General features: G+C 30.1%; 1 protein-coding gene across 2 annotated transcripts in view; it reads right to left on the reverse strand.

Moving 5' to 3' along the window:
* The window catches only part of LOC145276962 (short transient receptor potential channel 7-like), a 946,690-nt gene that overhangs the window by 409,993 nt on the left and 519,567 nt on the right, over positions 1-17,130 (reverse strand). For both annotated transcript variants that reach the window (XM_080128503.1, XM_080128502.1), the window contains one exon: positions 8,393-8,552. In XM_080128503.1, coding sequence (XP_079984629.1) covers positions 8,393-8,552 — 160 coding nt within the window. The remainder of the gene's footprint in view (positions 1-8,392; positions 8,553-17,130) is intronic.

The following is a 17,130-nucleotide window of genomic DNA, read 5'->3' on the forward strand; positions in this document are numbered from 1 at the left end:
TGTCAAAGGAACCAACATCTAAAAGTGTTTAGACGCAAAATTGGCGCAGGAATTTGGTTGAGTTTTCAAAGGTCAAATCGTTGAAGATTGACCCCTTTATAGTTAAATATTTGGCTGAAAACCGAATCAAAAGATTTTATCAAATCTTAATTCCCCTTGTGTCAAATGTAAACACACAGACAAACACACGACTATTTAACTTTTATATATATACATATGTGTTATAGTGTGTTTCGTGTATTTATTTTATGTTTGTCAGTATAGAATCACGTAAAAGCATCGCCAGTCAAATAATTCACGTAAATAACAATTACGCCAACGCGGCGATTACAATTAGAAGTGCTACAGAAATACGGTTTATATCTTATTTAAATATTACCGCACATAATGTGATTCTAACGAAAATTCGATTTCCCCAAGGCAGAGACCTATTCCACGTAACAAATCATCAGTTTATCAGTCATTGAAAGGACTAAATGTAATAAGAATTTAATAATTATTATTAATATCCAAATATCATGAACTTTAATCTCGGAACCAACACAGCGATTAGGATTTGAAATGCTAGGGAAATCCGCCTGGCTTAATTTCCATGTACTTTGATTTTAAAGATAGTTATATCTCCCCAAGAGAGAGAACCATGCAACGTAGCTATTTCTTTTATGAATCATCAATTTATTATCTCTCTAAAAGAAGCTTAATTATTATTTAATGTATATCCTCTGTCAAAACTGACGCTAAAATTCTTTGCCAGTGTTTGTAATAAATAATACGAATCTTTCTCTGCTTGTTCTAGATTTCTCATTCTCTCTAGACACGAGCAATAGTTTTTCAGGAAATATGGAGTTGATTATTACTAGGGCCAGGACAACATTATATTATTTCCATTGTTTTGACTCCCGGGTGTGTATCAGTTGATATTTTTTATGCTTTCATATCGAATGGTGTGGTACTTGGTTGATTAACTGTGTTTTACTGCGTCTGATATATACTCGAGAGTCAAAACAATGATAAGAATATTCTGTTGTCATAGGCATAGTTATAACGAGCAATAGTGTTTCAGGTAATGTCATTGCTTCACTACAGAGTATGGTATATTCACCTATTGGCTTTGCGTAGGCCGTCCTATATTTTCACACATGTAGTTACATATATCTATATAGATATATGAATGTATGTATATTTCTCTTTTCTCTCTCTCTCCCTCTTTCTCTCTCTATGTATATATACATACATACATACAATATATATATATATATATATATATATATATGTCTATTTAGCTCTAACTGACTTTTCACGTTGTATGTACACTCAGTCGCAAAGGGAAATGATAACGTCGACACAACTTAGTGAAGGAAAAGGTTATATATTTTGTCATTTCATGTAACCTAAACAGCCATTTTCTATCAGTAAAGAAAATACTAATTTTACAAAGTCCAACTTTTCTCAGGAATAGGGAGGGGATTTGAGAGAGAGAGAGAGAGAGAGAGAGAGAGAGAGAGAGAGAGAGAGAGAGAGAGAAAGAATGTGTGTGTGTGAGAGAGAAAGAGAACTTTCATGTTCGCTGACTCTCACAGGCCAACTTGGCTGCACCAGTTTCCTGTTCTTTTTCATTCTTGTTCCTCCTTTTTCTCTTTTTTCCTCTCATTTTATTCCGGCTTATCTCGATATTCATTCCTATATCTAAATGTATGGAATTGAGTACGTGACGTCATACGTACGCCACGCCCCCAAACGGTAACGCAATTATCTTACGTATGAAGTACATATATATATATATATATATATATATATATATATATATATATATGTATATATATAAGAGAAACAAAATTAAAACTGTAAGTTGAACTTCACAATCAAAATTTATTGTTCGACTGAATACTCCAAAAAACAATTTACAAAGTCCTTATTCCGCGGAGTTTCAAAAAATGCTATTCTTATTATCATCAGAGGATTAAAGAAATCAGCAAATTATATTTCTAGCAATGCTAGAATTTGCCAGTCATTAAGTGAAACCGCAATTTATTGTAGTTATAAATTGCCAAATAAAAAAAAATGAAAAAATATTGGATACGTAAAATCTAATATAAAAACAAACCGCGCATAATATTTCAGCTTGAATGAAACTCCTCTCGAGTTGATCCAAAATGCAAAATAGTTCTTTAGATAGAATGTATTTAAAAATAAGTCCAGTGAAGGACTACAAACCCAACTTCCAAAATAAACATACTATTAGGTCAATCTGCCCTTCTAGCTCTGAAATTAGTGGTGTCAGCAAAAAAAAAAAATCATCAGTAATAAAAAAACTCAGATTTAACAGACTTAGAAATTAGACTGATTCTTCTGTCCAGACGTTCTCTCATTTACTTTGACAATAAACATTAGACCAGGAAGTACACACCTGATAGTTTTGATATCCTCATGGATTTCAGACTCGGCGTGGTGAGGATTTGGTCGGAATCTTCCTATTAAAGGAGCTTAAGATATATTTCAAGCAGATCCAGGGAGGTCTTTATATAGACGATGCTCTCCTCGCTACTAGAGCCAGAGAGTATAATAAAACTGTCAAAAATTTTCATAGGTTTTAATAACTTTGGACTCTCCATAACAGTTGAACCTAACAAGAAAACAGCAAACTAAACCTTAACTCTGAAACATACAGACCATACCATAAGCCAAATCTCACACTCTCATAAGTTTTCAAATCATCTTAATTCAATGATTAAATCCATAATACCCTCAATCTTTTAACTAAAAGAAATAAACAATTTTCAAGTAATTGCAATAATAATGTCAACCATAAAAACCACAAGCGCACGAACATAGGCAGAAAAAGGACAAGGAAAAAGAATAATCTTTGGTTTAACTCTCCTCTCATTGTCAATGTAAAAACTAATATCCCTGAGGAATTCTTTAATATTGTTGAAAATTTTTTAGGTACCCGCATAAATATAGCACTTTGTTTAACAAAAATTCTATCAAGATATCATACGCTACAAAGCCTAATTTAACCCAAACAAACCCTATAATAATAATTAAAGATGCCCAAGAAATTACTTTTCCCTTGGTCAAGAAAACGAAATGTAATTGCCAACAAAAAGAAGAATGCCCTCTCAATAATAACTGTATCCATAAAAATGTGATTTATTCATGTACTGTAACTAAGATACCATCTGAATCCCTCGAAAGAAACACCACTAATCTTTCCCAACATCCAATCTTTGCTAAATAAAATGGCAATGAACTTGAACATCCCACTCCTCTAATAACCTTGATAAATAGCAGTACTAATAATATAAATACTGATAGATATTCACAGAACAACTCTCATGGTAATAACTTTGGAAATTAGTTCAGTAATAATAAGGCCATTCATTCACCCACATCCCGTCCTAATCTTAATAGCAATCCAATATTAAATACCAACAACAGTATCCAGAATGCATCCAAAACAGACATACATCGGATTCACTTCTACTTTAATAAAACAGATAATATCTAACCACACTTCATCTTTTACCAATAAAAATACAAATAGCAACCAGGGAACTTCTTTGGTTACTCTAATTAAAAAAAAACTTAAATCTAAGAATATTCGCTTCTCAATTAATTGGAATATTATATGTAAATCGCAATCTTACATCCCTGTATCTAAATATTGTGACCTCTGCCTTTCTGAGGCAGTTAGGATAATAACGTCTTCTCAATCCAACATTGTAATCAACACACGTTTACTTCGCGTTGTCCAGAACCACTACGTAACACACACGCACATATACATGTGCATGTCTAAGTGTGTATGTGTGTGTGTGTAAGTACATGTGTCTGTTGGTTGGCTGGTTGGTTGCTTTGTTTTACGGCATATCAACCCTTTTCAGGTTATTTAATGCCGACTCTGGTGATTTTGAAGAACGATTTTTTAATATAGTATATTTGTTTTTTAAGTCGTATTGATGCAAACATAAGGCAAAATACAAGTATTGCAATTTTGAAATTACGTAGTCTCCCTGTAAAAAATTTAAAATAAAAATACGTTAGAAATTTTTTATCATCATCATTATTATTATTACTATACATGCTTATTATTTAGTTTTTCAACCCAGTTTACAGGACTTTGTCCTTATGTCTTATCTAGTTTATTGCTTTCATCTTGAGAATCATAGAAATAATCAATACCACTATCGGCTGTGATGATTTTTTTTTACATATTTAAATAAATAGTACTTCTAAATCATACATATTTCTCTGTATGTATATGTTTATATATTTATTTATTTATATGTATATGTTTTTTTTTTACCAATACCTTTTCAATTTTAAAATTTCTTTAGGCCCATTACTAAAAGATTTACTAAATCTTTCACTTGGTATACTTTATTATTATTATTATTATTATTATTATTATTATTATTATTATTATTATTATTATTATTAATATTATTATTATTATTATTATTATTATTGTTATTATTATTAATATTATTATTATTATTATTATTATTATTAGTAATAATAATAATAATATTAATAATAATAATAGTAGTAGTACTGGTAGTGATGGTGGTGGCAGCGCTAGTATCATCTATTATAATTTGTATATAATTGTCCTTATGTGTGTCTATGTATGTGTATGTATATATATGTGTATGTTTTTTTATAGATGTCTGTGTATACGTGTATGTATATGTTTGTGCGTTGTATATATATATGTATTTCTGTTTTTATGGGTGTATTTCTGTATGTATAAATGTGGTTAAGTATGTGTATATATGTTTGTGCATATATGAGCATATATGTTTACATATATATACCTTTTATCATTATCAGTATATTATTGACATCATCATTCCTGTCACTATTACTGTTGCTGCTATTATGTTAATTTCTATTACTATTTTTTAGTAGTATCTTTATAAATATTATTATTATCGCTATCTTTATTACCATTTTTTATCATTAGTACTAAATTTGTTACTATCATTACTAAGATAGTTGTGATTATTAGTGGTTTTACTATTATTATTACACATGATCATTGTTATTATTAGCATTACTTTGTATTTATTATTATTATATTATTTTTTCGTCTTTATCATCAGCATCATTAACATCATGACTCTTCGACATTACTAATCAGCTAAGATTCTGCTACCCTTAAAAGCTCATAATCCTCCCCCCTTTTATTAATGACATCGAATTTAAGACTTTATAGAAAGATCTGTCTCGTTCTGTCTAGACAATTTCCTTTCAGAGTAATATGAGCTTTCGCGGGCTAATATTTTTTTTCCGTTTAGTCTGATCTTAATGTCTTTAAAATTTAATCTGAAATCACTTTTTCTAATTAAGCCGACGATGAAGGGTTCATACTGCTTTTTTCTTCTTTTTATTGCTTGATCCCATTTGACTGGAGATCGACTTCTTTTTTGGGCTACTGCACTGTCCGAAAAACAAAACAAAACAATTTTCATTACTTCAGCTGTTTTGAAAGCTTTCCAATCGGATTATATGTATCGTCACGCTGGACTTAATTTTGGACTCCATTTTCTCTAAAGAACTATTTTCGCATTTCGGATCAACTTGAGAGAATTTTTATGCAAGCTGAAATATTATGCGCGGTTTGTTTTTATATATTTTTTGACATATCCAGCACTTTTTCACTTCTTTTCTTGGCAATTTATAACTACAATAAATTGCGGTTTTACTTAATGCCATAGCTATCAAATTTTAGCATTGCTACAAATATGATTTGTTGATTTCTTTATGTCCTCTGATGAGAAGAATAACAAGATTAGCGTTCTTTGAAACTCCGCGGAATAAGGACTTTGTAAAGTTTCTTGGAGTATTCAGTCGAACAATAAATTTTGATTGTGAAGTTCAACTTACAGTTTTAATTTTCTTTCTCTTATATATATATATATATATATATATATATATATATATATATATATATATATATATATATTAAGTAATGTGATTTATAATTTAAAAGTTTTAAAATTTTTAAAATTTAAAAATCAAAATTTAATTAAATTAAAAATCAGTTTCATAAGAAGGAACAACAACAAAGTCAATTATCTGTACGATCGTTTCGGAAATCCGTGCTTTTTATTTGTGGTATACATGAAGTCACGTAGAATAATTATACATAGTTTTTTTGTTAAGCACGGTCTCCTCATCAGCAAATGTAGGAGGATTTCTATTGAATTGAAAAGACACCAAAAATAAACCTAGCATTAAAAGTAAGGCAGATGAATCTGAAAAATTGAAGTAAAAGGTTTGGATATAAAATTTATAAGAGAATTAATAAGGAAATTGGTATAGGTTAGAGATAGAAATGAGTAGAAAAAAAAAATATATTTTTGAATTTACATAATAAATTTGATTTAAAAATATATAGATATATAATTACCTTTTGGTTTTTCTTTTTTTGAAATCAGGAACTGTATTTAAAGTAGTCATTTAGATGTTTGCTATAGCTTTTTATTTTATTGAATGATGAATTTTAAAAGGGCGACGCTCGTGCAGTAAATTGTTTCCGTTAGCTTATTTTGATTTAGAGACGCTACAGTTAATATCTATAGAGAGAGAGTTTTTCTTTCTTTTTTTTTTTTTTTTTTTTTTTTTTTTGCAAGTTTTTAAGGGGAGATAATTGTCATGGCTTTATTTATTATTTGATTTACGAGTCTAAGGGTGGTAATTGGTTTAACTTAATTTATTAAAAAAAAAAAAAAAAAAAAAAAAAAAATCTATTTTTACTAATGAGTAATTTTTAATGATTTAAGGTGGTTTATATTTATTAAATTTAAACCAACGTTTATGATTACACGATAGAAGCTCGTGTCTTGAATTTACTAGTTTGGTTGTGCTTTTTATATCTTCATATTTTAAAATTTTTAGGGTTTCTTTTGTACATAATGTACAAAATTTATCTCCTGGTTTATATGATTTGCAAGTCTCAATTATTTGCCATTTTAAGTTGAAAGAAATATTGCTATTTTTTAGTTGCCAAATATAGTTGGATAGAGTAGTTTGGTTTGATAGAGAGTTATTTTTAAAAGAATGTTTGTGCGTTGAAATTCTATGTTTTATTGGGCCAGATGTGGAACCAATATATATTACCTCTTGATTATTATGATTATTTTCCGTTAGGTCTATTGTTGGATTATAATGTGGTGGGTTGGTTAATAATTGATCGGTAGATTGATTTAAGTTGGTGTTATTATTTAATCTGGTAGTTGAGTTATGGCTGTTGATAGGTTCTTGTATATTTGGAGTTTTTGATACTGTGCAGCTATAGATAACATTTTTAATTTTACATGAGCCTTGTAGGGGACATTTATTTTTTCTTCTACAGTTACAGTCCGATGTATTTTGTATAGTTGCATTTTGTAGTTTATTAATTTTATTATTATTAGAGCTAATTATTTTCTGATGAAGGTTAGGCATAGTAGAGTAAGAGACTTTAATTGTGTTCTTATTGAAAATCTTATTATATCTATGGGGGGCTTTAAAGTTCTTATCTAATAAAAAAAAAGCATATATATTTATATATATATATATATATATATATATGCTTTATTTTTTATTACCGTTTTATCTGTTTGGTTACACATGTTTCAGATGTTGAACCACTTTTACGATCCAACTCCGTCGTCAGACCTTACAGAAGTGTTTGCTAGTACCAGGAAGAAGTGTTTTAGAAGAAATACGAAAGAATAAAAAGAGAAAAGGGGGTGAGGAAGGAGATAATAAGGGGGAGGGAGAGTCTCTCTCTCTCTCTCTCTATATATATATATATATATACATATATATATATATATAGAGAGAGAGACTATGCATATATTTATATATAGACTATGCATATATTTATATATAAACTATGTGTCTCTGGGATGGGGCTGCAGAGACACCTCTGTATTCATAGATTTGATGCAGAACGCAAACATCATCATTGGATCCGATGGACAGTCACTCTACTATAATTATAAAATTGAGATTAAAATATTAGTCACGTTTCACAATATTCTCCTTTTAGAAACCGGAACTTTCTTTAGAATCGCAATACTTGTTAACAAGGTGTATTTCTTCTCATTCTGAAACGTGCTAGTCACGATGGCAGAATGCTTATGAAGCCAGGAATTGTAATACTTGTATCCGAATTTCTAATTTTCCAACCGGCGGTATGATTACGTCATTTTTTTCGATGAGTTTAGAAAAAATGAAATATAGAAGCACACACACACACACACACACACACACACACACACGCAAACACACACACAATATATATATATATATATTCATCTTTGTGTGAATTAGTCGATATATATATATATATATATATATATATATAATTTTTCAGAAGAATGTATAAAATTATGCTTACCAAATACATAGAAAATGATAAATCCGCGTACCACCCAAGGTTCGCTATTGCTCGTTGTATTTTTAGATGTCGTTGCAATTAATAGAAAAACAAGAAATGCCATGTATGAACACATGTAGTTCATAAATTTCATGAAGGGACTTCGTAATATTTCACCGATCTGAAAAAAAAAGAAAGAAGTGAATAGAAGACAATCAATTAACAAAACTCCAAACACCCTCAAAGGGCAGACATTGAACAGCACACACACACACACACACACACACACACACACACACACACACACACACACACACACACACACACACACACACAAGCATACACACACATATATATATGTCTCAAAATTATGCATACCGTATATTTCAGCTTATAAGACGACCCTTAAAGTTAAAAAAATATCTTTAAAAATCAATATTCCATAAGATACCGGGTGTTGCAATCTCTAGCTTAAGCTAAACAAATATGGCTTCGTGATTTAGCAGTCGTCTTATATAACAGATATAAGATAAATTTATTAAGATTTGCTCCAATTTTGTGCCTCGTCTAATTTGACGGTCGCTTATACGTCGAAATAAACGGTATGTGTATATTCATATATCTAAAGTTTTTGAAAGGAAAAGACTCGATTATGCTGAACTTAAGAGGAACCTTAGGAAGAGCAATATGTCAGCTTTACCAAATGCGTTGAACAGTTGGAAATAGGAGGCTTGTGACCGGATGCTTCTCTCGAAAGCTGTTTAAATGAATCATAAAAAACACATGCTGCGGGCAGAGAGCGCAGAAAAGCGGAGGCAGAAGTTAAACAAGTTTTAACAATCAACTTTGTCTGCCACATATGTGACAGACTGTGCGAGTCAACTGCTGCCCTGAAAAGTCACCTTCGAGTCTACAGACATGGTTTGGCTATAACTGACGATTCCTTTAGCAACTGTCTAGAGCACTGAGATGGCTAGCGTCTGTTCAGACGAAGCAATTGCCATACTTGTATGTACAGGATCTACTACCAAACTAATGAACCGATTGTTTTTGTCTTCGGACACATTTTCTAGTCGTAAGAGTTCCAAATGTGGGCTATATTCTGTTTTCGTAGTTTAATACAGAAGAAGGAAACCGGGTGCGGAAGATTTTCGTGAAGATTCAGATTTCATTGATTTCTGTGAAATTATAAAAACAGTTATTAAATATCCATTAATAAATATTTCCCAAATCCCAGTGTCTTTGGTGTATTTAAAAAAAAAGGTTTAGAGAGAATAATATGGGTACAATTTACCGTTTTGAAAATTCATATTTGCATTAGATTTACCTATAACCATTAGGCATCGATTGAACATGTTCCCCCGGATTTTAATTTATTCCTACGCCACGTAAATTTGAGCGAAAAGTTTTTGACATTTTCTGGAAACAAAATCATATAATATTTTTTTATCAAAATTGGAATAATTATTCTAGACCTAAGGTTTAGTATCATTATGTCGCAATATAATTATTCATATAGGATCATAGAAATTATGCAAAACTCTTTCTGTCAAAGGAATAATATATACTCATACAGGAATTTTTCTAGTATCTCATAAACCCTATGTATCGCTTTATTGCAGGTCATTTTCTTTATTTGGAAATTGCTTTGAAACACAGATAAGTGGAATTTGGTACTCTGAAAGAACAAAACAAGGTGTCTTACTTTCCTGATTTTTGTGGAATTCAAACAAATATTTTAAAACTTATGCTAATTTTTCAATTTTCTGGTAATTCACTGGTGTATCACTTTATTGCAAGCGTCTAAAATTTATATTTTCGGTAATAAAACAATATTCTAACTTCGTATTTCTATTTATATGAAATAAAAGCATATTCAGTAACAATATTAACCAAAAAAAGAACGAATTTCGCATTATTTTGTGTAAGGAAATATTTATTTATCAGCATAACTCCCATACTTTAAAATAATAGAATTTAGAATAACCTCTTGTCAAGTGATGATGTCAATCGACAGATTTTAGATGATGTGATGCTATAGAAAACTTCCAAAATCTTCCTCCAAATTTCATCCTTCGACGAAAATTGAACACCTTCATAAACTTTCATCTTTATTATTGATCAAAGCTGCTTAATTGGATTTATATCTTGAGAACAAGGTGGCCATGTCATCAAGTTTTCTCTACTAATACTTAATGACTTAAGGTAGGACGTTGTAGCCTTGGCTGAGTAGGATGGCGCATTGTTGTGCATAAAAATTAATTTGCGGTAACGCGAAAATAGAAAGTCATCAAGTCATGGTGACAAATGCTCATTTAAAAATAAAATATAAGAATGGCTTGTCAGTTTTACACCTGGCACTCGAAATGGTTCAACTAGTTCATCGCAGATTATTCAAGTCCAAAATATAACACCTCCACCTTCCTGGTGTAGGATGAAATTGATGAGGGTAGGGAATCCAAGTGGTCTCCAAACTTTGACCCATCAATCTGGTCCATCAAGGGTTGCTCTGGCCTCATCGGTGAAAAGAACATTTTCATAACTGGTTTTCATGTATTTTTGAGCCCAAGCCAAACGTTTTTCCTTATGGTTTAAAAAGGTCTTGCTATGGGCTTTATGATTCTTGCAATTTCATATGTGCTTTACTTATTTTTGAAAATTTATTTCGGCTTTATATTATCATGCCCAATTATTTTTCTTTGCTTTTTAAAGTTAAAACAATTCTATATCTTCTGATGAGTGAACGCGAAAAAAATAAGTATTGGTATCATAGTAACGATTCGTTTTGCGCTACGAAACAGGCGCTGTAATAAATTCGGAAATTTTGACATGAAGATGAATAAAATCTTTATATTTGGAATATAGCTATGTTGTCATCAATATATATATATATGTATATATATATTTATATATATATATTTATATATATACATATATATATCTATATATATATGTATATATATGTATATATATATATGTATATATATATGTATATATATAAAAATATATATATATATAAATATATATATATATGTATATATATAAAAAAATATATATATACATATATATATATATATATATATATATATATATATATATATATATACTGGCCGAAAACGGATTACAAAGATTTTCCTAAATCTCAGTAAGTTGTATATCAAATTTCAAGTCTGTAGACTGAAAATTGACAGAGTGATTGCGTAGGAAAATGTACACAGACACACACAGAAACACGTTCACTTACACACACGCACACACACACACACACACACACATATATATATATATATATATATGTATACTTTTACAAGACTTTTTTGCTTTGGATTGATAAGCAATTCTTTTATTTAATTACTTCCATTTTAATTTAATTTTATTTGCCTGTCTCCGGATATCTTTTGGTTTTTATTCACAAATTGATTGAAAACTTGGACTGAATTTTGAAACTGATATATGAAAAATTTTTTTACCGGATTGATATAATCAAAGATTTGCTGGATATCCAATCCAACTAGAAAAAAAAACTGTGGAAATATGTATATATTAGCTTGTTACCAGCTTCCTTGAATTGATTACAATACGCGTCTTTTCACCTGCTAAATACCAAGAACTTCCATTACACGATTTAGCATACACTTTCGATTTAGAGTTAAATATACGTTTTTTGCAGCATCAATATACAATTTCCCTTATTCTATGCAGCTATAATGACTTAAAAACTTTAAAAAACATTTAATTTAATTTTCTATGTTTATTGCCTTCAACAAATTAGGTGCAAACCTTTTATAATATTTGCTAATATTTTCCTCCGATGAGATGTATAAACATCGAACATTCATGGATTAAGGATATTTATTTTACTATATTGTATTCTTTGCCTTACATACAATAACATTTCTATATTTGAAATTTAACCTTTTCAAACCACATATTTAAAATTCCAAAATTATGATATATATATATATATATATATATATATATATATATATATATATATATATATATATAGTGCTTGTATTTTGCAAATAAACATAATAGTTGAGCTCTATATAAATTTCCGAGTTTGATCCTCGTGAAAATTCGTCAGGCTATTGTAATAGTCATCAGGGGGATGAAACACGAAAAGTTCTATGTAACTTAATTGTCCTATATGTTTTCAAAACTTACGACCTAGCTCTATTTATGTATTTTGCACTGTCGAAATAAATACTAAAATGGATACATAATATGCTATGTACATACATACATACATACATACATACAATAATATATATATATATATATATATATATATATATATATATATATATATATATATATAAATGTATATGTGAGATACATTTGGAAAATAATGTCATTCATCCAATGAACATCACGCGACCATATGTACGTCGTATGCAGGTGTTTTTTCATCCCAGCCCGCGTCTTACAAACACGATACCAAATGTCACAATTGAAGAGTTTGTCTGTTTGCATAGCTGACTGACTTGATTCTCCTTGTATTTTAACACGCATGTTTGAACCACCAGGTGATGATTAATAAACTAAGTCGCACATCTTAAAAATGTATAGGACATCGTTCGGTGATAAATCCAATGGCGACGTTGTTTGATTTTATTCTTGGCTTATATAAACATACATGATGATGATGATGATGATGATTGCAACGTCTTGTCAGACGAGTGCCACTCCCTCAGACACTTAAAGTCCATAAGCCCAAATGCCTGAGGGAGTATCTATACAAATATGATGTTACAGAGTCTTAGCTTTGTACGACAGCTAAGTCTCTCTCTCGGTTCAAAATGTTGAGATCCAGCAACAAGCAAGAGCAAGATAGCCAGCAACAAATTAAACTGCAGACCAGCTTAATGCGGGTACTGGTCTTCCGCTTTATGGTTTTCTAAATCAGAGATTTGCTTCTCCTAGAAAGGTTGCCTTCACCACGGCTTACGGGAGCCCTCTCTACCCCAAACATACATACATACATACATACATACATACATACATACATACATACGTACAGACGTACATGTAAGCAATTTACTTGATCTTTCTTTGCAAAATACTAAAGTACGTAATTCAGATTGCGTAAAATATAAAATTTTACCAAAAGTAATTTGTCTGGATTTTTTGTTTAATGCTTAACGTATGCTTGACAAGTACAAGCGCAATCTCCTTTACAGGGGTAATCCATTGTACCTCAAGACTGAACGAGGTTATGACATGAGTATCTGTATCGAACATAACGGTTCTGTGATACATAATTATAACAGAATTCCCGCCAATTCATTTGAAAAACATCACAGCCTTTTTTATGTGAGGCCTCTAAAAAACGCACCGAATTTTCATGTGAAAACAAGTTCGAATCAAATATGGCAGTGGAGCAATAAAAAAAAACAGTTATACCGTGAAATTTTATTGTTATATAAATAGTAGCGATGCGTCAATTTTGTTTTAATTTCATTCAAGCTGAATTCGGAAAAGGAATCACAGAAAAGACGCTGCGCCACAACAATAGCGTTTTAATGAACTTGCATTTATTTAAAATATTTAGATAATAATTTTCAATTTTAAACTAAAAAGAATCTTTATATGAAGATATTTTTTAATACTATTAGTTAACTTGAATGTTGTGCTTTTTATGAAAGTTGTATTTTTCTTAAAGGTTCTGCTAAGACTTGCGTCCAATGATAATATTTTTAAAATTTTATTATTGAATACGAATAAAAATTAAACTTTCAAATAATTCGAATTTGCAAAAGATATATATATATATATATATATATATATATATATATATATATATATATATATTTCTTTTGCAAATTCGAATTATTAATAAAAATATATAATAATAAACGGGAAATTTGTTAAACAACGATTTATTTTTATAAAGAATATTTTTTACAAAGTTTTTCAAAGACAAATGTTATATTATACTCATAGATACTGAAAATGTCGTCCGTACACTTCACTGCAGCGTCAAACAACGATTTATTTTTTCAACACTCACACGGCACTAATCAAAAAATAGTAATCGCGCATTTTATTCATGATCTAAGCGTACTTTCAAATTTCCAGCGTTTCTAGCGACCACTCTGTATAAATAAATAAAATAAGATATATATATATATATATATATATATATATATATATATATATATATATATCTGTCTTTGTATTTCTTTCTTTCTATCTCTCTCTTTCTCTCTCTCTCTCTCTCTCTCTATATATATATATATATATATATACACATATCTATAACAGTTGATATTCTAAAGATATTCCTCTCTAAATTGAACTGTTAAAGATTAAAATTCTACTTTAAAGTTAAATATTAAGGACTAATAACACTGCTATTTTCACACCGGGACATGATAATAATAACCATTATATTTCGAAATGAAGCATAACAGCACACGAAAGATGCTGTTTTAACCTAAGCGCAAAATACGAATGAAAATACTGTTTTAAACGTAAGCATGGTAGGCAAATTAAAATAAATTTTAAACTTAAGCGAACAATGAAACTTCAGAGCAATGAAAAGCTTATTGTAAATTAATGAATGAAAATACTGTTTCAAATTAATAAATGAAAATACCGTTTCAAATTAATTAATGAAAATACGGTTTCAAATTAATGAATGAAAATACTGTTTCAAATTTATTAATAAAAATACTGTTTCAAATTAATGAATGAAAATATCGTTTCAAATTAATGAATGAAAATATCGTTTCAAATTAATGAATGAAAATCCCGTTTCAAATTAAGAAATGAAAATTCCGTTTCAAATTAATGAATGAAAATACCGTTTCAAATTAATGAATGAAAATACCGTTTCAAATTAATGAATGAAAATACTGTTTCAAATTAATAAATGAAAATACCGTTTCAAGTTAATTAATGAAAATACGGTTTCAAATTAATGAATGAAAATACCGTTTCAAATTTATTAATAAAATACTGTTTCAAATTAATGAATGAAAATATCGTTTCAAATTAATGAATGAAAATATCGTTTCAAATTAATGAATGAAAATACCGTTTCAAATTAATGAATGAAAATATCGTTTCAAATTAATGAATGAAAATACTGTTTCAAATTAAAGCATGCGATCTCAGTGAAATAATGCTACTCCAAACTTAAGCATAAGATGCTAAATGATACGTTGGTTTTAACTTAAGCATCGCGTATAAATTAAAATGCGATTTCAAACTTAAGCGTGGCATATAACTGGAGACAACATACTAAACATTGACTTGGTAGATTTTCTTAACCGCTAACGAATGGATGGACGGAGCATCGTCTAAAATTATTTGACACATCTAATAATACATTAAAAAACACATTGAAATTATCCCAAATATTATTCGCTTCATTATTATTAACTACTAAAGGCCGTGATTCGTATTGAATGACGGTATATCACGATGTGAAAAGTGTTATGAATTGCAATCTGATTCATTGTCAGTGGCAACCGAAAGCGAACAAACCCATTTGTCATGAGTCTTTTCGTCGTCAATCAATCGGAAAAACAAATTGCATTTAGTGCCGTTTCTTTATTTTTGTGTAATGCTTTGAATAACGTCCATGCACTTTCAGTTTAAGACAAAACATTATCTGGGAATAGAATAGGATGGAAAGGGATACTACTACTACTACTACTAAAAATAATAATAATAACAATAACAACAAAAACAATAATAATACTACTACTACTAATAATAAAATATTAAGGAAAACTCTTGTGTGTTGAGACTAACACACATGAGCAACAAGCGCAGACCAGACAAACCGCTACAGAGGCAAAACATGAATGGCCACATAGAACTAAGAACATTGAAGCCTCTTATCTATAAGTTCCCTAACCCCACCCCCATTCTCCATTACCACATCACTGCCCCCCCCCCCCTTCAAAAAAAAGTGAGACCAAACAACCAAATAGAGTCAAGAAGGAAAGAAAGACCGATGAAAGAGAACTGACCAGATTTCCGCTGGATAAGTGCGAAGAGAACTGGGACCTTGGGGAGGCTTATAGCAATTCAAATTCCAATGAAGACCAATAGTCGCTGCCAAGAGAAATCAATGGCTAGCGGCTCTTGCGATAATGCAAATTCATTTGCAAATACTACTGAAAGAGATGGAGAGTACTGGAAATCTGGAGAGACTTGTTGCCACTCAGCTTCCACGGAACACCACAGTCTGTTTTCAAGGTGAAATCTTTGATGACGTGTGAAAGCTCTTTGTAAACCAATAATAATAATAATAATAATAATAATAATAATAATAATAATAATAATAATAATAATAATAATAATCCATCGTCCCAATCATCATAGGTGCGCTTGGCTCAATTCCAGATGATTTTAAGAAACAGTAGAATTCCTTAGGAATCAAGTACAGCATCACCGTACTCCAGAAGTCAGTTCTACTTGGCACAGCAAACATTCTATGCCAGGTGCTATCCATCTAAGTGACTCTTTGACTATGCTCATTAGCTTTGACGTAAAAGCCCGCTCTTCAGTAAATAGGAACCGGTGTAAAATACCACAACTTTGTGAAGTAAACGAACATATAATAATAATAATAATAATAATAATAATAAGAAGAAGAAGAATAAGAAGAAGAAGAAGAAGAAGCAGAAGAAGTAGAAGAAGAAGGTGTTGCATGGACAGTTCCACAAAGCTACAAAGAAGCTGAAGAGCGACAAGTCATGGGATTGGCCTAGAAACGGTTATTTGAAGATAGAGACTGAAAG

This window comes from Euprymna scolopes, chromosome 5, assembly GCF_053919585.1.
Source record: "Euprymna scolopes isolate OS-2025 chromosome 5, ASM5391958v1, whole genome shotgun sequence".
In the NCBI taxonomy this organism is placed as follows: domain Eukaryota; kingdom Metazoa; phylum Mollusca; class Cephalopoda; order Sepiida; family Sepiolidae; genus Euprymna; species Euprymna scolopes.